Source organism: Scomber japonicus, chromosome 13 (assembly GCF_027409825.1).
Source record: "Scomber japonicus isolate fScoJap1 chromosome 13, fScoJap1.pri, whole genome shotgun sequence".
NCBI lineage: Eukaryota > Metazoa > Chordata > Actinopteri > Scombriformes > Scombridae > Scomber > Scomber japonicus.
This window is the reverse complement of record NC_070590.1, coordinates 9803082-9826706: the sequence shown is the minus strand read 5'-3', so window position 1 is coordinate 9826706 and position 23625 is coordinate 9803082. Positions and strand designations below refer to the sequence as shown.

At 37.9% G+C, this 23625-nt stretch overlaps 1 protein-coding gene across 4 annotated transcripts; it reads left to right on the top strand.

Moving 5' to 3' along the window:
* Nucleotides 1-9669: 9669 nt before the first annotated feature.
* jakmip2 (janus kinase and microtubule interacting protein 2) lies at nt 9670-22967 on the top strand. Of its 4 annotated transcripts, none has more exons than XM_053331391.1 (22): nt 9670-9798; nt 10862-11116; nt 11221-11463; nt 12068-12277; nt 12850-12948; nt 13108-13254; nt 13358-13498; nt 14809-14865; nt 15278-15400; nt 15537-15665; nt 16652-16735; nt 17008-17070; nt 17239-17337; nt 19088-19189; nt 19465-19518; nt 19606-19671; nt 19781-19849; nt 20560-20637; nt 20845-20895; nt 22182-22334; nt 22511-22576; nt 22917-22967. In XM_053331391.1, exons 1-22 carry the CDS (start codon nt 9670-9672, stop codon nt 22965-22967), a joined length of 2469 nt encoding a protein of 822 aa, XP_053187366.1. The 4 variants fall into 4 exon arrangements, with proteins under 4 accessions (XP_053187366.1, XP_053187365.1, XP_053187364.1 ...); XM_053331390.1 differs by having other exon boundaries at nt 14809-14884; nt 15291-15400; XM_053331389.1 differs by having other exon boundaries at nt 12068-12297; nt 12843-12948.
* Nucleotides 22968-23625: the final 658 nt, after the last annotated feature.

Below are 23625 nucleotides of genomic sequence, written 5' to 3'. Positions count from 1 at the left end.
CATCATATTTACAACCGTGTTAAACATTACAATTAAAACGTCTCTCATCATCTGTTTCAGAAGGTGTAAGAAACGTTATGAGGACAGACTTTGCACTGTGGGATGGAGGTGGGTTTGTGCTGTGTGCTGGTGGACTGCGGCGGCACTGGAGGCGTCTGAGCTGGAAACCAGTGAGCTCATTCAGGGCTGCATGGAGAGGAGGGCGGGGCTCCCAGCATCATCATCACCACCGGCCATCACTGCTTCATTGTACGAGCTGCTGCTGATGCTGAGATCGTAGCGGAGGGGGCGATATATATTTTGTTTCCTTTTCACAAAAACAAAAAGGAGCATGACATGGACACGGTTTCACATAGATTAGGACGCAGCACGGTGATAATGGATTACAAGGTAAGGCGATGTTGTTGGTTGGGCAGCATCTAAACTGGGAGTGAGTGGGATTAGCTGGGCCTGCTGGTTGGTTGGAGTCAGGTTGATCATCTCAGCAGCGATGCATAGATGCATATTCGGGTTTTTTTTTATTCCACCGCTGCTGATCCAAAACCGCAACATTGAAACAAAACGTGTCATTAACGAGATCAATTAAAACACAATCGGACAACTTGTCTTATTTGGGCGTGTAGCATTGACATAGCCTGCAAATCGGAAGTGGTACAGCCTGGCCTACAGTATAGCCAGCCCTTCATAGATGACGGGAATATAGCTTGTGTCCGCTTTGGGATTTTCATCGCTTTACAGGGCCGTCTTACACACGGCGGATGCTCATGCTGCATCGAGAATCGTGTGTGTGTGTATATTCCCACGGCTGGTAGACATTTGGTAGCCGTGCAGTGAAGCTTCCAGCTGTTGATGCTATAGCCTCAGGTAAAGCCAGATGCGCAGATGGCTTCTTTCCCCCATGTATGGTGTGTAATGTGTGCATTTTTCTGCTTGACAGGTCATCACACGTTACTGTTCTGAAAGGATGGTGCAGTGATTTTGCAGGAGGAGATGCTAGTCCACAGTGAGCTGGCAGGGCCTCCACACTAAGGCACAGGGTCTGTCAGCCTGCATCTGCCTAAGGGTGTTACACTGGCCTGATTTAAAACACATCACTCCTGCTAGGAGGGGGGTTTGTCACTGTTGTTTAGGGTCAACACAGATGTAGGCTAATTGCTGCCCACAAGTTAATTGATCATAGATTAAATTGCAAAAGAAGAGCAAATTCAATAGCACACATCGATAGAGCTGATACACTCAGGCTGTATGATTCATCTGTGGCAGTGATGTTTTTCTGCTTTTTGGTTGGATCTGTCATATTAATGAAGACATTTGTCCAAGTTTGATTATATTTAGGATCATGACATTCATCTCAAAGTCTCTCTGTGATACTCAGCCAGTTGAGCACAGGTGATAATGATATTAATTTATCTAGGCAGCTGCCATCAAGTCTCAAGTGGCATTATATTGTCATATTGTCATAGGTAAAGCCTATCCCTCTCCACGTATTACTGTTAATCTGCCATCAGTGGAAAATCAGTTGTGAACAATTAAGTTGGATTTCAGCTGTACCGCACAACTTAATACATAAAATGACTTTTAATGAAGGTCAAAATGTTAAACTTAGTGTAAAAGGGCTAAAAGATCACATCATTGGGACTGGACAGTCATGTTACATAAACACGAAATCTCTTGGATCACTGATGAACAATATTTGGTTATGCCAACTAATACTGTGGATTTTCATTATATAGAGATCCACAATTTACTTCAGAAACATGAATTAAATTATTAATTTGAGATATGCAACGTGGAGCAGATATGAACCATTTTGATGCGCACTATTTCCAGCATTAGGGGAGCTCAGTTTATACACCAAGTTGGTATTTTGACCTCAGCCAGAAAGATTAAAAAGTAATTTTTTGGCCTGACATAAGAAACAGACAAAACACAATCCAAAAACAAACAGCAGACTGATGCTTGACGCCATTGAATCAACTTACATCACAACCACATCCCAGCCTGATTGAACTTAAGTTGCTCCTTGACATCAGGGCCGCGTTGGCATCAGTCTGACTAACTTTTGCTGACTCGATTGCATAACTTGGATTAGCAAAAAAAAAAAAATATATATATATATATATATAGCCTGGAAAAGTAAGAGACAGAAATGTAAGATAGATTAAGCCAAACGTTCCTATTGGTTGAGCAGTCACAAACACATAGACATGAAATCACTAAAGAGGTCTGTAAGTCTGTGTCTGGTTTTACTCTAAATTTGAATTCCTAAACATGTAAGCAAGCAATAGAAGGCACTCACTCTATATTTTATCATTACATTTCATACTTTTTGGTAAGAATTTATTTCAACAGTTAGTGTAGAAGTTCAACAGTGGTGGTACAGTACATTGTGACAGAAATTAAACAAGCATCACTATTGATGTAAATTATAATTTCCTTATGAGTTTACTACATTATGATACAGTATAAGTTCTCATTATGAATAGCATTTTATGCATATATTGCATAGAGTCTTGCAAATACAGTGGGTTTCATTTACTTAACACAGTATGCATTATCTATCTAGCTGCAAAATTGAACATCTAAAATGCATCAGTCGCAACCAGATTACATATTTGGAGATACATTTGTGCATGTATTTCTTATTTATTTGATCTGGAAAAATTAAATCTTCACCTGAAAAAATACATTTACTGTACATTCATGGTGAATAGTATTGATAAATATATAAATTAGGTCATGGAAGGGACTTATTATGAAGTGTTTGTATATTTGTGTGCGTGAACACGATCTTGTCAGCAATTGCTGTGTTCTGTATGGAAGATGCATGTTTTTTTTTAATCTCTGTTATCCTGCCAAATAATTCCCACCAAATATTGTCTACTACTGCTTTACCACAGAGCTGCTTGCACAGTCCTGGAGGGCTAATGGAAACTCCAAACATGAACCCCCAATGCAACCAAATCTAATTTCATTCCCTTATCTTAACCCTAGCCCAAGGCAAAGTATGGTTTGAACAATAGTTTTGGTCCCAGATTGAAAGATGTATCAATAGCTTTCTCAGTTTTCACCTCTTGTTTATGAGCAGAAATAAAGATGGCCACTTACAGTATCTCTAATGTCAGCTCTTTTGTGAGCCCAGAATTCTGTACAGTGAATAACACATTAGCAGGATTTTCATTTCTCTTATGACATATACAATTGAATGGCACTGAATGAGCCACATTTGGCAAAACTGATGTGAAATACTGCTAAAGACGGCCTTGGTATCTATTACAAATTATTACTATTATTATATTATATTATTAAATAGGTTGAAAATAAAAAAAAATCAAAAAATGTCCTTAAAATCCATCCACCACCAATCATTTGTACATAGCTTTTACCAGACCAGTGCTATCAGACTAAAGCAGCTGTAAGGCTTGTGTTTCTGTTAGTATCCTGGTGGACTGTCTGGAAAATCCAGCGCTTACACCCAAATTTGATGTCTGAGCAGTCAAAAGTGGGTCATGGTGCCAGTGTGCTTCATGCTGTAGTATTAAATGCACACAAGCTCAAATTGATACACTAACACTATGATACACGTACGCACACTAACAGTCAAAGTGCAGAGAGAAAATGGGCCATTCTGCTCACTGGAGTGATGTGTTATGACATAGGCAGGTATATGATTAGCCTTTTTCTCCTGTTAACAGTTTCTCTGAGCATGTATGCTCTCTTTTCACCTGCCATCAGTACCTCCTATCATACACTTAATATCCATCACTGGGTGCCCTCACTTTGTGCAACTATAGGGCTCTGCTGTTGGATGCTAAGCATCCCCACGTTAACAAACAACATTTTGTTTGCTAATGCTTTGAATGACATGACAGTGTAATGGAAAAGTTATGACTTACAGTCAATAAAACCAAGATAATTATGGTCTGACTCTACAGCTCCTCAGTGTCTTTAAAATCCAGCGTTTCCCTGGTAATTGTACAGGCCTGGTGGGCCGCCAGACCAATGAGAACGTCACCAGGCCAAAAACATCAGTTTTTAATACCAGAAATAAGTCAATTCACTAGGAAATCAATAGCATTTGGACACCTCACTGTGTAGTCATCCTCTGTGTCATTGCCTGGGAATCTCCAGACAATGTGTAGCCCCTTCACGTAATAGGGCAGTGACCTTAACTTAAGTTGATCAGCAGCTAGATAGTTAACATGTATCTGCTAAAGAGATTTTTTTTCTGGAGTGAGTGGAAACTAAAACAGAGCCAAAAGGTAAATTAATATTGAACTTACATCTGTCAGGCGGACAGAAACATCAAATGAATGCTAATGTGGCCCTTTGTTTTCTTTATGAGAAAGTAGGCAACTTTGCTTCACACTTTTATATATATCAACTTTGTAAGGTGATATGTCAGTGTTGTGGTTGCAGCTTGTTCCTTCTTACCTTTACCCCCAACTAAAACAATGAAGGCAGATGCTGTGGTTGTATAACTATATACTAGATGTTGCCAACTACAGCTTAGCTCATGCCATGCTCACAGTGTGGAAGTTATGACAGAACAAATCCTGTGTTTAGATCTTGATAGTTACAACACCTTTGGCTGAGTGAATGAATCACTTAACAAATGCATTTTGTGGCACAACTTTGCATGTCAGGGTGATTTTTATTATAATTCATTGGATGACAGTGTGATGGATTCATGATCTGCTTGATCTGCCTGCTGGTTCTTAGAGGAATACCATAAACAGCTTTTGCAAGATCTGGTCCTTTAAATCCTTTCTGGCATGACAGTAGCAATTTCATTAACTTGTTTGAGTCTCTGAGATTTCCTGAGAGTTCCTATAAAACGGTCCTCAGTTTTGTCAGATGGTGCCATTTCATGTCGGAGGAGGTACTTCACACTGTAACAGCAGCTACTAGGACTGTTGTGTAAGGTACTGGTACATTTTCTTCTTTTTTAATATAGTTTCTTAAGGCTCCCATTGAGGTTGACTCAGAAGTTTTTCTTAAAAGGGATGTCAGTGCTTTCAGTGTCATGATGGTGCCTATTATTTTAAGGCTATGACCATGCTGTGTGAATAGAGTAGAGTGCTGAGTAAGAACATTACTTGAATACAAGAGGAAATAGAAATCACCAGACGTGACAGTCAAGAGAGATTCCTGCTATGTGTTAATCTCAGCAACAAGGCTATATCACAGTGAAATCAACCTTAATCCTAACTCTAAAATCATTAATGTTTTCCAGAGATACATTTAAAAATAGAAATGGAAGTCAAAATAGGTTAGACAGTTGAGCCTACATCCGGTGCATGGCCCAGTATTACCCATCATGCCTCCCTGTGGGTGTGTTATGTTCATTCGACTAGCCAGCGGATTATTTCCTTGTACAGTCTGAAAATGGAATATGACAGTAATCAGATTGCCTTGGACACACAACAAATTCATATTTAGTCTAACCCTTCAGAGCAATATCTGGCTGCTGCGGATTGTTTGTAGGTTAATACAGTATTAGTAGCCATGGTGAATTGTGGTCGGCTTTGCATGAAGGTGGTGTATTCAGCCGGACCAAGATGTTGATGAATCATCATGATGGCCACTGTAATGTTTGTCTGTTAGAACTACTTTTTGTACATATTGTTGCTTATCTTGACCAGAAGTGAAAAAGCAATATAATAATAAGGGAGAGTTATAAATTATTTGTAAAAAAAAAAAGATACAATTGTAAGATCTAAACTAAACTAAGCTGAATCATGGTACTACAGTATGCCAGTATGAAAGAGAGTTGGGGAGTATGTATTTTTACATACCTCAGCAAGGCCCCCTTGAGGTCTTCCTATATGTTTTGTGTAGGTCAAAAAAGCTCTGTTCTTGCCATGTTACACGCCAATCATCTGCTAAGAAAGGCACGTTATTAGGTGAACCTACACTTTATTCAAGAGGAATCTGCTGCTGTAGCTGTGTCTGTTAAAATATTAAAGTAACTCTACACACACACACACACACACACACACACAGTCTGTTAGGTGAAGAAATAATGCTGAGTAAGGATAACAGCCTGTCTGGGAGGGGATTACTGGGTCCACTACCCTTCTACCAAGAGTGGTGTAATGTCACAGTGCAAAACAAATAGGTTATGTCATGATTTATTTATTTTTGCATGGTCTATTATACAAATCTGTATAATAATCTAAAAGTTAAAGGCTACTTGGAAGAAAAGGAGAAGAGAATAAAGGAAAGTCGAGGAAGGAAACTGAACTCTCATGACATGAGTACCTAAATCAAATCAAAAATCAAATCAAACTTTATTATAGCAGTAGTGCGCACAAAATGAGACAGTGTTTCTCTCTTGTTGTTGTTCTTTGACTTTCTGTAATACAGATCAGATCTACCATAGCATTGGGAGAAAAATGAAGCTTAAAGTTTTGGAGTCAGGCAGTCTAACGCTGGCAGCTGTGCCCTTGACCATTTTTATGAGGGATTTTTATTTAACTAATTCTTGAGCTCAATATCAGTATATTTCTGCCCTACTAGAACGTATAATTGTATGTTATTTAATCCTTTTCTTGCACAAGATAGATTTTTCACTCAGTTTGATCATGAGTTTGAGTTCTCAGGGCAGTATGATACCACTAACGATATACCAAGAATTTAAACCTCATGTCAAATTTCATTTATATTTGCAAATTTAGTTCAACATGTTCTTGTAAACATGTTGATAAAATTGATTGTGATTTCATTCATTTATCTTTGGTGATTACAAATGTACTGGGTCAGTACATTGACTGCCCTATTCTGGTTAGTAGTCTTTGTTCATGGATAAACTATAGAATGATGACACTGTTTGAAAACATCATTTTACATAACATTTACTTCAATTTCTTGTCATTTATTGGCTGACATGTACTCCAATCAGTCATAATCATTTAAAACACTGGTGTGGGTATTCAGGTCCTTTTATGTGACAAACATCCAAAAACCAAAATACTCTGTTCATTCCTATTGTTTGCTTTCTGGATTTGTTACATACAAAAAAAGCTTTCTCCTTTTTCAAACTACAGTATGCCCTTTCACAGCTGCCATTTTGATTTAGTAGGAAAAGCAAAGGTGTCAGTAGTAACATTAACAATGGCTCTGTTTTAGCATGTGAGCCAGCATGCACAATACAATGTAGTCATAATTAATTTGATTATTCACACATGTGATTTTCATTCTGTGACATGTCAAAATGTCCTCTGTGAAAAAGGATTATGTGATATATTTTAGGTCTGAAATAACTGGTAAATCAATTAATGGTTGTTTATTAAGGACAAATGCCACAATATTTGTTGGCAGCAACTGTTTAGATTGCAAGATTTTCTATTTTGATATCATTGATATCATCATTGAGTTTTCAAAAAATATATCACTGTCCCTCTAAATTAATCTTTTTCTAAACGAATTAATATGACATGACATAAGGTAGCAAATACAAAGTCAAGGAACTTAAGTTCCCTCTACAGGTAACACGTTCATTTGAGTCCTGTTAGCTTATTGGTTAAGATGTCATAAGTGCAACGTCCGCAGTTTCCTGCCAACTTTCTCCACTGTGGCTAAAATAAAGACATAAAAATGCCCTACAGATATATTAAAAAAAGAACGTGTGATGTGCTGACATAAGCAGTACTTCATGTACAGCTACTGATCTAAGCAGTGGTGTTCCCTTGGACAACATCCATAAGTGATACTTAAAAAGAGCAGCAGCCCCATGACACTGCAGAGTGAAAAGCTCATGTGGACTAAACGTGATGATGACAACTACTTAATCTGCATCTCAAAATCTTTTAAGCAATGTTATGTCATCGCTCCTCAGATTATGACAGACACCATGCAACTCCTCTTGAGTCATCATGTTCACGTGCATTTGGTGGGTACAGTAGTCACAAGTCTATAGTAAGGAAAGTCATAAACATACTTAAAGCTGCTAAAAGATCCCCTTAAAAAAGCAGTTTAACACCCTTTTAGAAAACTCTATATACTGTCATAGATTAGTATGCACATCATTTCTGTATCATTTAGTAGCATCAGATTTTAAATATGACATTAACATAAAAATAACTTATGCAATTGATATTGATAAATCTAAATAATTAAATTTAAGACACACTTAATGCAGACAATCAAATAACCAATTAAATAACACACTGTGTTTGTATATTCTTCAAATAACTGTTACGTAGACAATTGTACCACAGGCAAGATATGACCTTTATGACCTTTGCTGTTAGCAGCACTCAGCAACTTTACAGTCATTATGTGAATTTAATCAATTGACTGAAGATAATCACAGCTTAATACATAATGTGTCATGTGCAAAAAGTGTGGTGTGCAGATTTACAGGTTTATAGTAATTTATTTCCCACAATATTCTAGTAATTCCTCAGGATATTTCTTTCAACGAGCAGCGCAATTTATAGGACAATTACGATTTTTAAGACTATTTAGTAAATAGCCACATATTAATTTAACTTTTTCAGAAAGGATCAGTAACTCCATAGCTTGGTAGCACAAATAGGTATTGCTAGGTATTATTTTTTAATACGTTTTTTAGGAAATTAGTAGGAAACTATGGGACATATAAAGTAGTTACTGTAACCAGGTTTTTATATGAAAAAATGGAAATACTGGATCTTTAAATCTTGTATACCATACTATATGTTTCCACTAATAAAATATGTAAATTGAAACAGTTGGAAGTTGCTCTGTAAAGTAAATTTGTTAACATATCAGAAGAAAAGCCACAACTTGTAATCTACAAATGATTACAGTTCATGCTGATAGTATGAGCTGCTTGGTACCGTTGGTAGTGTTAAAGCCTAATTTTTAGATTGGCTTGTCATTGTGTAATTAATCAATAGTATATTCACATTGTGTCTAACCACATTAGATTAGCCAACCAGTAACCACAGGATTTCTGGTATGATCCATTACAAAGTGTGTTTCAATCACAGGCTGTCTAATAGTTAATCTGTAATGATATCCAAAATCCAAATATCTGCATAATGCCCTTGGGTGAGGCAATATCTAAAGTCTTATCATTTTCAATTTGCAATGCTTTTTGTGTCTAATCACTTATGTCCATTAACTTTGTATGCATTTGCAAGTTATCATCCAGCTTGACAGACATGGCAGCCTTGACATCACAGAAACAAAAAACATGTTTGTAGGGACTGCTGTATGCGTAGGTAGGAAGGGATATGGAAAACAGACTCATTCAGTTGCTTATAAGATAGTGGGTCTAACAAAATGTATGTTATGCAATTTCCTGTAGCATACATACCACAAGAGCCTTTCCTTCTCCATCCACATTGCACAGTTTTGACATTCTTAATAATCGTTGAAGTGTGTAAGACCCTAACCCTGCATTAGTAATCTGTGAATTGGTTCTTCTCACCAAATCCCTCTCATAGCTAGTCCAAGCTAGTCTGCAAATACATTAAGTCTTAATTATGTAATCTCTGAACTGCTGTGTCTGTAATATGTCTCAATATGTTTCTTTTTTTCTCTTCTCCTTGCCCCCCAGCCCCTTTGTCTAATAGGAGAATGAGGAAGAGGAGGAACTGGAAACCTTGGGAGCACCTTGGAAAGTTTCTGTGAAGTCTCAATGAAAGCATTAGAAGAGCCTCTCTAGTATTTGACTCAATGGCAAAGAAAGGGCGTACGAAGGGCGAGAAGCCCGAAGCGCTCATCTCTGCCCTGCAGGCAGCCAATGAAGATCTCAGGTCCAAGCTGACTGATATTCAGATAGAGCTACATCAAGAAAAATGCAAGGTACAATTTCCAAAGACGGAAGTCTTTTGTTGTCATATTATTGTTCAGTTTCAGTGTAAACTTAGTCGATTTAAACTTTACTTTCGCTAAGTATTAAGTCATATTGTCTTCATGCCAGTCTGTAAGTGGAGGGCCCAAAACTATGATATTTTAAATGGAAACGTGCTACAGCAACCTTTGGACTATGTCAAGTTCAAAGACCTAAACAAAGTCTGTAAAGTACAAATACATCTTGTGACATGATACCATATGAAGTACAACATGTATTCTCATGTATAAGTTCAGTTAATGGTAAATCACTGTACGTCCTACTCATTTACAACATTGTACACTGTTCATTCGCAAAGTCAACTATAACAAGAGAACACATACACCCCATGGGTTAATGCCACACTGCAGTAGGCTGATCAGGGTTAAATATTGATGTTGACAGCACATGTTGTACAAAACAGCATGCTTTACTCAAGTTAGCTTTTTCACATGTGTTCCATCTTCTTACATGTACAAAACTGGTACAATGTAAATGAGTTCAGGCAGATGATTTTCTTCAACTCACAATGGGACATTCTTCTTACATCTGAGATCATCATGACTGAGATTTAATCAATGTAAGGATACAGTGTGGGAGAATGCCAGTCTGATCCCCAGGGGAAATTACATCCTTGTGATTTGCAGTCTTTTTTGCTCAAGGTTTTCAGGGTTTTCATATTACTTACTGTACAGGCTGCCCTATCATGTACTGAATCTTAATGTTAAAACTTCATAGCAGTTGCAGACTCATGGCCAGGGAAGGTTCCTGTTAAGTTATGCAAATTAGGGCAGAATATTTTGATTTTGCCTTAGTTATGGAGATTGTTGGAGCCTTACACAGCCTTTAGACACCACTCAAAGTATGTTGGCAAAAACACAAGATTATTAATAGCCTTTAAACCATGGCTATATCAACTAAGTTAAAACTAGAATTAAACTAGAGTCAGTTGAAAAATACTACAGAGTACAGTAATAGGTATGTCAGATGTGTAAAATAACCTAATTCCTCTCTTCTCTTCCTCTGTCAAACCAGGTGAGCAAGCTAGAGCGGGACAAGGTGCAGGAGGTAAAGCGTGTGCGAGAGCAAGAGCAGCACCGTCACACTGCCATGTTGACAGAGCAGCGGGCCAAGTGGCACGAGGAAAAGCAAAAAGAGCTTCAGGCTCTCAGGGAAAACCTGACACGGCAGCATGAGCAGGAGCTGGCCCGCCACGCCAAAATAAAAGACCAGGAAAACCAGAGGCTCAAGGCCGCTTTGAGTGCTATGCGTGATGGCAGTGGGGAGAAGGTGAGGTTTTTTATTTGAGACAGAGCAGAGGAGCTTGTTTTTAAAAAGGTTTTTTTTGTCAAGCAACATTAACACCCTGCATCTTTCACACCCTGCTTCTTCAGGTGCGCACAGCATTGACCCTGGAAGCCAAGGAGGATGCACGTCGCTTCTTTGACCAGGAGAGAGTGAAGCTCCTGCAGGAGATAATGGAGCTGAAGTCTACTAAGAAGCAGACCGATGAGGCTCTCAGCAACATGATCCAAGCTGACAAGATGAAGGCTGGAGACCTGCGAGTGGAGCACCAGCAGCACCAGGAGCAGATTTCCAAGATCAAGTGGGACTGTGAGAGAGACATCCGCAGACTGGTACACACAGTCACTGTTACTAGTTACCTAACAAATGACTTATACTGATGCCTCTGTTAATGCTACATTAGATACGTATTCAGCATGTAAAATAGGAAGGAGCATAGTGCGGTAGATTTTATACCAGCTACAATTCTGTTACATATGAGCATGCTTGTTGTAGAGCTACAGGGTAACCTGGCAGTGGTGACTTTTTGTTGCATTTAAGTGTAAAAGGTTTAAAAACATAAAGATGCAAATATATAAATGATGATAAATGCAAAATTAGAGGCTTGCTGCTCTTATTAGGTGTGTGTGGCTGGCTACATGTGTGGAATTTAGGGCTACAACTAGTGATTTTTTTTCTTTCAGTCAAATTAAAATATCAAATCATTTTTGCATAACATGTATAAACTAATATTTCAATTGCTTATGACTGACAAACAGTAAAAATACCAACAATCCAAAAAAAAAGAGATTTACAATAATGTAAAAGTGAGGGGAAAAAAGCAAAATTGTCATATTTGAAAGTCTGGTTGCAGAGAATATTTGGTCCTAGTGAATGATTAATGTCATGACATATCAGCAATTTCTTAACTACGCCTGTTTTCTTCTGCTTCACTAGGTGGATGAAATCAAATCTAAAGACCGCACCATCTTCTCTCTGGAGAAAGAACTGGAGTCAACGTCGGGTTTCTTGCAGAAGCTGCAGCTTCAGAAGGACGCCCTGGATGAACAACTGTTCCTTGTCAAGGAGGCTGAGTGCGGCCTGGGAAGCCCGAAAAGAGAGATTCCCGGCAGAGCTGGAGATGGAGCAGAGCACTGTGGCAGCCCAGTAAGTGACAGAGAAATGTTATGCTTGCTTATGTTGTTTACATCAAACATTAATATCAATCTATTAATATGAAAGATACTTCCTCTTTGCTTTAGGCCTTACATATTATTTTATAACTTAAGTGTCAATATGCCAGGATTGGTTTCAAGAACAGGACATTTCTTTTTACAGATAAGGGTCCCATAAGGGTCCCACACTTAACAGCTCCAAGCTCCCCAGGAGCATAAGAGATGTGACATAGATTGTAATCATGATTTTCCCATGATTAGCTCAAAGAAGCAAAAAGAAAAGGAAAACATTGATTGTCATGAATATGCCAGCCCATGACCCTCTGCTAATGTAACAACTCATGGGGTTTAGATGTGATGTCCATGAGATGCAAGCAAACTAAAAGTTTCAAATTCCAAATAAATAGTAGCCTAAATTAATGGGATTGTGTTTGTGAATTGGTGAACAAAAAAATTAAATTGTTGCAATGGCTTCTAGTTAGAAAGTAAAGAAAGTTGTTGTTTTTATTTGTCTATGATATACTCTATATGATGTATTGTTTTTTTCATTTGTGTACGTGTCAGGACCTGAGGAGAAACCAGAGGCGTATTGCTGACCTCAACTCAACTATACGTAAATTGGAGGACCGCAACTCACTGCTGGTCGATGAGCGGAATGAATTGGTATGTAAAATAATTCATCATCTCTGTCTCTCTTTCTTAAGTTACTTACCTTCGTCTTTCTAGCTTTCCTTCTTGATCTCCTAGTTTCTGTTTCTTCCTGTCCACCTTCCTCTTGTCAGTCACAATTCAACATATCCTTGTTTCCCTTTCTCCTGCCAGCTGAAGCGAGTTCGAGAGTCAGAGAAGCAGTGCAAGCCCCTGCTGGACAAGAACAAGCTGCTGAGTAAGAGGAATGATGATTTGACCCATACTATCCAGAAGCTGGAGGAGAAACTTAAGAGCCTGGCCAAGGAGAACCTTGAAATGGTCAGCATCATATGTACTGTACATTTAGTATTTTTTAGGTAAAAGGGTAAGAGGTTGTTGTGACCTTAAATGACTTTTACCTTTCTGTATTGTGTGACTGCAGAGGGAGAAGATCAGCTCCCATCCACCACTAAAGAAACTGAAGTCTCTGAATGACCTGGACCAAGCGCATGATGACCAGGAAATAGCCTTTCTCAAGCTTCAAGTCCTGGAACAACAAAGCATGATTGATGAACTGACAAGAGTATGTTCTTTTTCTACATTGCAAGGATGAAAACTTGTGTTTTTGTTTGATGTTTTCAGTGATTTGCAGGATAGGCAGTTTGGGGTCATTGGGGTCAATCCTTTGTTCACGTGGACACTGGATGTCCTTGACCCCTCATTACAAAGAAGCAGTAAACATACACAGTAGACTGTAGTATGAGACACCTCTTTTTTACACATTTTGTGTAAGATTTTCAGATTATTAACTGAAATTCAAGTTGTTCATTACTTATAAAATCATTGCTTATGTAGGTTATATTTACTCTGACTCTGAATACGTCATTGTCTATCATTGTTCAAGTATCATAGTTTAAGATGGAGCAGTGTGGTACAGAAGTGTTATACATTTACTTGAGAAAAAAAATCTGCTCTGTTTTTCTGAGTTAATGGGATACCTCAAAATTTGACTGTGCTAATGCTACCATCTGAACTTACTGAACCTATAGTTTTTTTTAATTACACCACTATAGGCACAACTATAGTGGTGTAATTATGGGAAAAAAAACAGCTTCTGAGTGCGACAAAGATCCTGAAAGATAAATATATGCATATGTCTATTCTTCCTGTGTTTGTTCATGAACATAATTCATTGTACTTTCTTCTTATGTTTGACCTGTTGTAAGTTTTATTTTGCCATTAGATTATCAGACAAATCCTAAAGATTTCCCCTCAAACAGTATTTAAACTGAGTCTTCCCACTGTACCTGTTTGTGGCAAGCTAAAAACTGCTTAGCTCTGTAGGCCATCCGGTGTGTTTGTTTTGTCTACTTTTGGGCTTTAATGAAATATTTTTACTTGCGGTGCCTGCACAAAGTCAAAAATGTAATAATAATTCTGTCTATATTACTTAAAAACACAATTATCTAAAGCCAAAATAAAACTGGGTTCAACTCAACAGGCTGGACACAATTACCTCCATGAACTTGAGCTCCCAAGTAGGAATGGGAGCTTGTCTTGAGATTTTGTGTTATGTCATTAATTCAGAAAAACAGAGCAGAATGCATTAAACTTCCCTAGCGTAAAGGATGACATATCATACTATACTACTACTACTTTCAATGTTGAAATAAAAGTGACCATCAGTCAGGATCAGAGCATATTGTGTTAATTAATTAAACAGTCCCTGAAATTACTTAAATCTATCAACATGATAACTGTTTCTTTCAGTGTCATGGGTAGATAGATTTCTTGGTTTGTTTGTATTTTTGGAAAAGAGAAGAAAAAGAAGGATATGTCTAATGTGATGTGTGATGTGTTAACTTTTTTCTCTCTGTTTGTCTGTTTTTCCAGGACCGAGAGAAACTACTAAGAAAGAAAAGGCATAAAAGAAGTTCAAGGCCAATTAAGGTAGAAAAAAATCCAATTTGTTTGAGGCTATTTGTATTTAACCTCACATAGTTTGATTTCTAAAGGCAATAGGCAGATTGCGAATTCTTTGAAAACAGGAATCTTGTGTGTGAGAAAACCTGAAAAGTCTTGTAGTAACACAGAAAACAAAACTCTTCACAAAACTGCCACTTTAAACCAGTTTCAAACAAGCACCTACAAGTAGCACTCACATTCATTGTAATGATACTGCCACAATGATACTGCATATTTTACTGTACAACAACATAAAAATAACATTTTCTAGGAAACCCAACAGGAGGATTAGAAGTTGAAAAGTGCAATATTATCAACCAGGCTTATACATAGATCCTTGGACATTTACCATCAGTGATTATTAGATTTGTAAATCTTCCAACTTTCTTCTCTGCAGAGGCACATTGTAGTAGACACCTACTTTGGGTATGATGAAGAATCTATGGACTCAGAGACTTCTTCAGTGGCTTCATTCCGGATGGACAGGACCCCTGCTACTCCTGATGAAGACCTAGATGAGGTGAGATGACGCCTTGTATTCATTATACCATTAAAGACGTTTACCTTCCATTCTTTGGAGTATCACTGTCACCACACTTTGATGGAATGCAATGCAACTATAGACCTTAACCTCTAATGTGTCTGTGTCAAACAAGGGTCTAGCCAATGAGGAGTCTGAGCTGCGTTTCCGTCAGCTGACCCGGGAGTATCAGGCCTTACAGCGAGCCTATGCCCTGCTGCAGGAACAGAAAGGAGGCATACTGGACGCTGAGATGGAAGCCAAGGTACATGCACACAAAATCACTTTATTTTTGGTTTAAATAATAAAATTGCCTTGTTAGCCAGGCATTTTGATCTCTATGAGCAATAGCTAATAGTTAAGCGACCCAGAGGAAAACAAACACCCAAGAAGTTCTGTAATTTCCATCATCAATTATGTCGGATGTGGGGTATGTTCGAGCGGGGTCATGACACAGACACTGACATCATGGGAATTGAGTTACACATAATTTGGTTATCTCTAGAATGAACAGCTGAGCTACTGAGCATTAAAAAAAAGCTTGTATTTCAGTACAGTAGGGTGCCCTCTAGTGCAGTGGTTCTTCAACTTTTTTGATTACTGGACCACTGACACGCCAATGCTAACTCCCCTCAGCTACACACTAACCCTTCAAAGTACATTCAAATCAAGTCAGTTGTGGTTCTTCAGTTCTCCTACAACAGAGTATAAGTGCTCAGAGAGGAATAACAAGCTTTCCCCTGCAAACTTTGCTCATTTATATGATTATGTGAATCATTTTATGATTTTGACTTTAATATTTTAGAGGTGTTCTTGCTTAGTTGTCATATATTTAATGCTAATGTGACAGAAAAATTCAGTAATATTTGCAACCCCCTTTTTTTCCAAATAAGCAATGTGTAACCCTAATGTAACCCTTACCCTAATGGCTCATGTTTTACAAGGACACAAAGTATCATTCAAGGCTCCACGTGTTTTGTTCTTTTACACTTTGGACGTAACTGAATTGTGTATGGGGCTGAAAGTGCTGTGAGAGCACTTCAAAGTTCACAGCAGCTTTCAAGTCACACTGACAGATCAATAATGACAATTTTATTGAGAGAAAGAATTGTATCAGTATTTTATATCAGATTTTATTTAGCAAAAATTCAGTCTTTTCACATCTTGAAAAACACATCTCTAGGTATATGTGGACACCTTGAGGAACTGTGCTCTAGTAGCTACTGAATCACTGTTTTGCTCTTGTTTCAGGCGCAGGAGCAGGTCCAGGCAGACATTCTCAGGTATAAGGCAAAAATAGAGGACTTGGAGAATGAACTGACCCTGAAAGGACAGGTAAGACACACATTCACACACATAAATGAAGCCACATGCATGCATGGGAGTGGATGGATATGAAATACTATGCTGTTTTCCATGTTAACAAGGGAAATTAATTACACACAAAAAATCAACAAAAATCAATTAAAAAATAGTCAAACAATATGTTAATACTTGAACTAACAACTTAACTATTCTGCATATTAGGATCTTAACTATTAAGACAAGATAAATTGTTAAAATAGCTGCGATTAAAGCTCAGCTGTCTCTGCTTCTTTATCCATCAGGACTCCAAATGGGTGGAGGAGAAGCAACTCTTCTTACGAAGGAATCAGGAGCTATTAGAGAAGGTTAGGCTCATCTTCAAGTTTGTTTTCCAATAATCAAACTGCTGTTGCTTTTCTAAAAATGTTTGAAATTGTGTTGATTGCACTTTTAAAAGTTTCATCGAAGGAATCTGAATACATTTGTAAACAAGCACATCTTCCTTTCTTTTTATTAATACTTTCGTTGTCTAGGCGGAAAAGGTGGAGTCAGAGTGCAGTCGGCTGCAGCAAGAACTCCAAGACTCCAAAGACCAGAACGAGCTGTTAGAGTTCAGGATACTGGAGTTAGAGGTGAGGCACAAAGATACACAAGTGTGTCCAAAGCTCTTCCAAAATGTTTGTAACCTAATAAATGTGTTTTGTGAGGAAAACCGATCATTTTGTACGATCAAAATTTTACTAGCCCGGTTATTGGTCCAACAGTGTGAACCATTTTATTGGTGTTTTACTGAAATCCAGAAAAAACATTTTACTATGCTGCGACCACATTTACAGAGACTCTATCAAGTTACAAAACCCATGTTAGTCTTTCCAAAAGCTCCTGTCAGCATATTCATCACACAAATAATCCCTTGATGATTAAAGATAAATCTCATATTTTACCAATGTTTTTGGAGTCCAGACTGCTTTTCATATTATTATTTGTGTCTGTTATGTAAAAATAAAGTCTTGTACATTATAAAAAACAATTTAAGCCAAGATCAGATATTCCGTTACAAATCAGATCTTGGCCACCTTTTGACACAAAATAACAGCTGTTTTCTGTTTTGACAGAGCTATTCCCTGGCTAAAGTGATCTCATACTAAGGATTTATGGGGGTCATTTCCTTAAATATTATATTTTTGTAAAGGTACAAATGCTGAGCCAATTGAATAACATCTACAGTATGTTTAAAAAGCTATAGTGCAGCACTTGTTTGGGTTGCTGTTTCTATGAATCAGCTTCTACTTCAAATGAAGGTTAGTCAAACTAATTTCAGTGTGCTGACCCAAACTCTGCCTTGATCTAGCACATGATGCACTAATGTACATATTTCCTCTATGTGGATCTTGCCTGTCAAGTCATCACACAGCTATAAAGACAGGCAGCCCACTATTCTGTCAGTCATGTTGATAACTAGCTGAAAGGGGTCTTTGTGTTCTTGTATGCTTTTGAGAGTCTACAGTAAACTGCCACCTAGTGAGTACAGAGGAGGAACCACCCGTTTACTGTGGATGCATTCAATAGAGTACTGAAATTTAGTTTTACAATATCACATTGATTTAACTTTAATTTGAATTAAAGCTTTTAGGTTTTTGTCACTTACAAATCAAATGTTTTCTGTAAATAAATAATGCCATTGAAATGTTTTCTGTTGTAGCTTGGTCTGCTATATAAATATAAAACTTAAGGCATTAGAGACAAAATAAATTATAAAATCAGAAATGAAGAAAAATACACATTCAAAAACTAGAAAAGAACACATTCATGTAATAACTTAAGGTAGTAAAGCTTGAGAGTTTTTGTGTGTTTTTTTATAGTGGACACAGATCAAGGTGCATGAATTTGTGCAAATTGTTATTAAATACAGTATGTGCAATTGTGCGGAGGTCTAATTATCCTGATTCAGTACTCTTCAGATTGCTTGGAAAACAAAAAAACTTTTCCTGAGTCCTTCAGTGTTAGACCTCAGTCATAAGGCTATGAGCAGGGTGGTATTTGACCTTGGTGATGCTCTTGATCCCAGTCCTGCGTCTTCTGATGTAAATACAATTTTACCATTCCTATCAGCTGTGTGAAAAATGTTTACAATGTTACATAACACTTGAATTAAATACACCAGCCTCTAGTTTGACAAGAGTAACCTATAAGAGTGTCATGAAAAACCTTTTGTGGCTCTGAATATTGATTTTATGCAAAAATGTTTTTCTGTAGAGTACAGTAAAATAAGCCAATAAAGGTGAAAGTACAGTTTCATCCCAGTCTGACTCAAACACAGAGGCAACAGGAACAGTTACACACATTGTTAGTATAATGAAATGTGTCTTTCTTTTATTGTAGGAGCGTGAAAGGAGGTCTCCTCCATTCAACCACCTGAGGATGCATCCCTTCTCTGAGGGAGTCAGTGCCCTGCAGATTTACTGTATGAAGGAGGGTGTCAAGGTACGCAAAGGAGGAGGAGATGGCTTATCATTGTAATTACTCATATACTGTAGCATCTTTTCTGGCCAGGGATCTCAGTACAGTGCAGTACAGGTGCCACAAATTGTGGAGTTGCATGCTTTTGTATCCCTCTTATCTATCACATTTCACTCTTAAAAGAATAACACCATATGCTGTCTGTATATCAAGTGTCTGCACATGGAGTTCCAACCGTAACATAGCAAACTGTTTATGTGCATACTCCTGACAGGATTTTATTCTTTTTTTTCTAACAGGATGTTTGCATACCAGATCTCATCAAACTTCTAGATATCCTGGGAGACAACGGGGTAATTCATGTGGAATTTAACATATCAACATATGATGCCTAATACTGGAACATTATTCATGAAAGTTTTTTTTTTCCTTTTGTATAGAACTTAAGAAATGAGGAGCAAGTGGCCATTATTCAGGCTAGCACTGTTTTGTCACTAGCAGAAAAGGTAAGTTTAGAGGCTACATCATGGCTCCTTGGATAACAGTCACATCAACTGTCATCACAGACTGGTTTGTGCTGCACTGACTCATGTTTTGCTGTTTGTTGCCCTCTAGTGGATTCAACAGATTGAAGGGACGGAGGCAGCGCTTCACCAGAAGATGATGGACCTCGAAATAGAGATGGTGAGCTACAGCATACAATGTTTTAAGGTTGTCATACTCAAATCCATCACATGGTGCATCCAGTAAAAAAAACAATGGGGGCGGCATTATGTGATAGCACAAAAGAGCTGGAGATTATGTTGACGCAAACCCACAGTTTGTTTCATCCAGTTATCACCTCCACCTGTGATATAAAATGCCACATTACACAAAAAGACAAAAAGGTCCCTGTTGGTAATTCACTTTTTGTAATCATGACCTGTATTAGCCCAAAGTAGTGAATCATTACAAATGAATCTCCCTAAGTACAACAACAACAAAATAACACTGAAAAACATTCCTTCAAGTATTTTCATTTGTGGAATAAGGCCGTTAATAGTCTCTCAATATCCCATGAAATGCATTAAACGCTAAGACATTAGTCCGACTTGTCTGACTTCCCTACTGTGTGGCTGTCTGTCCTGAGGCCACTGGTTCCCCCTGAAGACATAAATCTTTAAAATGGGTCACAAACATAAACTTTTTAAACAGCTGAAACTGTAGTTTTTAGGAAATGTTGCTTATAGTGATTAAATAATGTAAGGTTGTGGATTATTTATATTATTTAAATAATTCCATACCTATATTGTAGGTTTATCACATGGGATTAATTGAATGTTGTATGTTGTTATGTTGTAACTGAGTAGCTAAAAATCCCTAACCACTCACCCTGACCTGCACACTCTGTACAGGAAATGTTCTGTAAACAAAAAGGATATCTAGAAGAGGAGCTGGACTACAGAAAACAAGCCCTGGACCAGGCCTACATGGTAAGTGAGTGTACCAGGTGTATGTCATGTTTTGGAGCCTGTTCACCATCACACTACTGAGAGTCAGTTCACATCAGGAGACAAATGTGTTTCAGGTTAAGACTTGGTTTTAGGGTTTTGGTTAGAATCATGGCATGCATAGTACAGTGGTACTTTGTGGGTTTGTATGACATCAAAAGTAATACTCCTTTTTTCTGCTCTCAACAGCAAATCCAGGAGTTGGAAGCAACGTTATACAACGCCCTGCAGCAGGACAAGGTCATTTCATATTACAGCCTTATTTTTTTATATGTTAGTTTATTTGTTTAATGATAATGAATTTGCTTTTGAAATGCCTTCTTGTGATCGTGCAAATGGCATTAATCTGGAACATCTGCACTATCTACACAGTGTCCAAATGACCTGTTTACATGGTGTCTGGTAAATAGCTGTTATGACTACAGCATCTTTGAAATTATGAACACAAATTAAGAAAAGATTGGCTTATAGGAAATACAAGATGTGCAGAAGGCTTCAAGTAATCTTCTTCCAAGAAATCTCTACAGATAGAAAAATAGTTTATTATTTGTAGGAATAAAGAACAGATAGGAACTACAAAACATATAATGGACCTCCAATAATAACATTTACTCTTGAAATCTGGGAAAATATGGTTAGGAAATGTAAACTCAAGAGGGAAAGAAGTATATTGAGCTGGGATACATACAACCTGAAATTCAGACCAGGGGTGTTTGACCCAAGGTTAAAATAATGTACAGAGAATGGTATCGCTGCTCCAACAAGGGACACGTATGAGCTTCCAAGAAGTAAAGGTGAAATTTAGGTGGTGCATATCACCAGGCCAAATCTCAGGTTTACCCAACCTCCAGGGAGAATAGAGGGAACTCAACACCATACATAAGAAAAAAAAATGGGAGTCCAAACTAAATTCATATGGAGCATTGTACAAAATATGTATGACACAGTGTACAATGACTAACTCACAAGTATGGAGAGAGTTTGGATGGAAGAATCTAACTAGGTTCTTCATATCACCCCAGATTAAAAGCAGACAACTAGTAGCTCAGCAACCTTGTGCAAGACTCTGTGGGCACCTTGAGGCCAACAATAACTTTATTTTCTGGAGCTGCATTTAACTAAAGCCTCTCTGGGATAATGCGAATACAACCATTAAAGACATTAAGAGATATGTTGTCCCAAACAACTGTTCTGGGATGAACCTGGGATGAATATATTAATTGCTATAATGCTAATTCTCCAGGATTTGAGCCATGGTTTGAGTTTATCTGCGACATTTTTTCAATTGAAAACTTGACATAGCTGCAAAGAGTTAAAAACATTATTTTCAACAAGAACTGGGAAACGTGGGTCATTTACATTAAACATGACACCAACAAATAACTGAACTGTTAAGTTATGGAATAACTAGGAATGAGAATCTGTGTAACAAATTACATTATACCAATAAGATAAGAAATTTACTATGGGCTTTAAACAATCCTTCATGCTATCGTCTCTGTGTGGTGCCTGTTTCCTTCCTGCAGGTGATAAAATATGGTGAGCCTCTAGATGAGCTTCAGAAAGATGAGCTGCGGACAGCAGTGGAGAAGCTGAGGAGGCAGATGCTAAGGAAGAGTCGAGAGTACGACTGCCAGATCCTCCAGGAGAGGATGGAACTGCTGCATCAGGCGCACCAGGTCCGTTTGTGATTATGATAGTAAAACTGTGTGAAAATAGGTTTGTATATGTATGAAAAACCTCTATTGGCTGGAGAGACTTGACTCCTCTCTTTCAAAGGTGAATGAAATCTGTCATAATTTGCATCTCCACAAAGAACCTCAGTATTCACCATTTTTTCTCTGAATGTTTGCAGAGAATTCGGGACCTTGAGGATAAGACAGAAATCCAGAGGAGGCAGATTAAAGACCTGGAGGAAAAGGTAGGCCATGTTTTATGTCTTTCTAATGTAAGTATTAGTTGTTCACATTTCAGAAGCGTGGATGTATTTGTTAATTACATGAAACTCATGATGGAATGATACCAGGTTTATTAGGATTTACAATTGTTGCTGTCAGGCAGCCACAGTTAAGAGGATATTTACAGCCTCTGAACACATAAGTAATATTCAGTGATAAGGTTTCATTATATATACTGTACATGTTTCCTTGGTTATTGAACCTCTGTTCCTGTTTCTGCTGTTACTAACATGCTGTATGTCAAGTGTTCCTATAATTCTCACACTTTCTTTGTCCCTTCTTCATCTCTTCCTTTCTTTCCAGTTTTTGTTTCTGTTCTTGTTCTTTTCTCTCGCCTTTATCCTTTGGCCTTGAAGTCTTTGGCGTGTCCTGTAGCAGAGGTGAGTCCTGCGGGCTTTGAGTAGAAAGCTCAACCAGCACCCTCTCTCTTCTGGACCTTGGTCAAATATGTTCCTATTAAAGCAGAAACTGCACGTCAAGTGTTTTGGCATAGTGCAGCAGCCAATGTAAGAACTGGGAATACTCTGGGAACACAGCCTGGATAGACCTTGACAAGCAAGTAACATGACTAACCTGATAACCTGATTCTGGTCTTCGAAATGATCTATTTTTTAATCTTTTTAAAGTATTGTCTCACTTAACTTCAATTATCATACTCGTTAAACGAAATAGTGTTGTAATTGAACTGGCAGTGGAAGTCTATGGTTAATACAAATATTATAATGTATACCCAAATACTCCTGTACCTAATGCTCAGGGGACATTAATCTATAGTGGTTTCAGAAAGAAAACTACAGACCTCCAGCAGTACATTTGAGATGTTTACCACTATACATACCATATATGACCACTAGGGGGGCTCAGTGCTTTCTAAAAGTTATTTGACCCTGGTCTGCTCACTCTCCGCCTACACATTTTCTTGCTTCACCTTGCCTTCACCTAGAAATATTTCTCTGTCTTTGCATTCTCAACATCTCTCTATTTAAGCATCCTTCACCATTTTCTCCGATAT

Bases quoted from the DNA above. Each gene is read 5' to 3' on its own strand.
- jakmip2 (XM_053331389.1), top strand. From the start codon at position 9,670: ATGGCAAAGAAAGGGCGTACGAAGGGCGAGAAGCCCGAAGCGCTCATC. The intron at 15,401-15,536 runs GTGAGATGACGC...GTGTCAAACAAG, and splicing joins CTGATGAAGACCTAGATGAG to GGTCTAGCCAATGAGGAGTC. The intron at 16,736-17,007 runs GTAAGACACACA...TTTATCCATCAG, and splicing joins AACTGACCCTGAAAGGACAG to GACTCCAAATGGGTGGAGGA.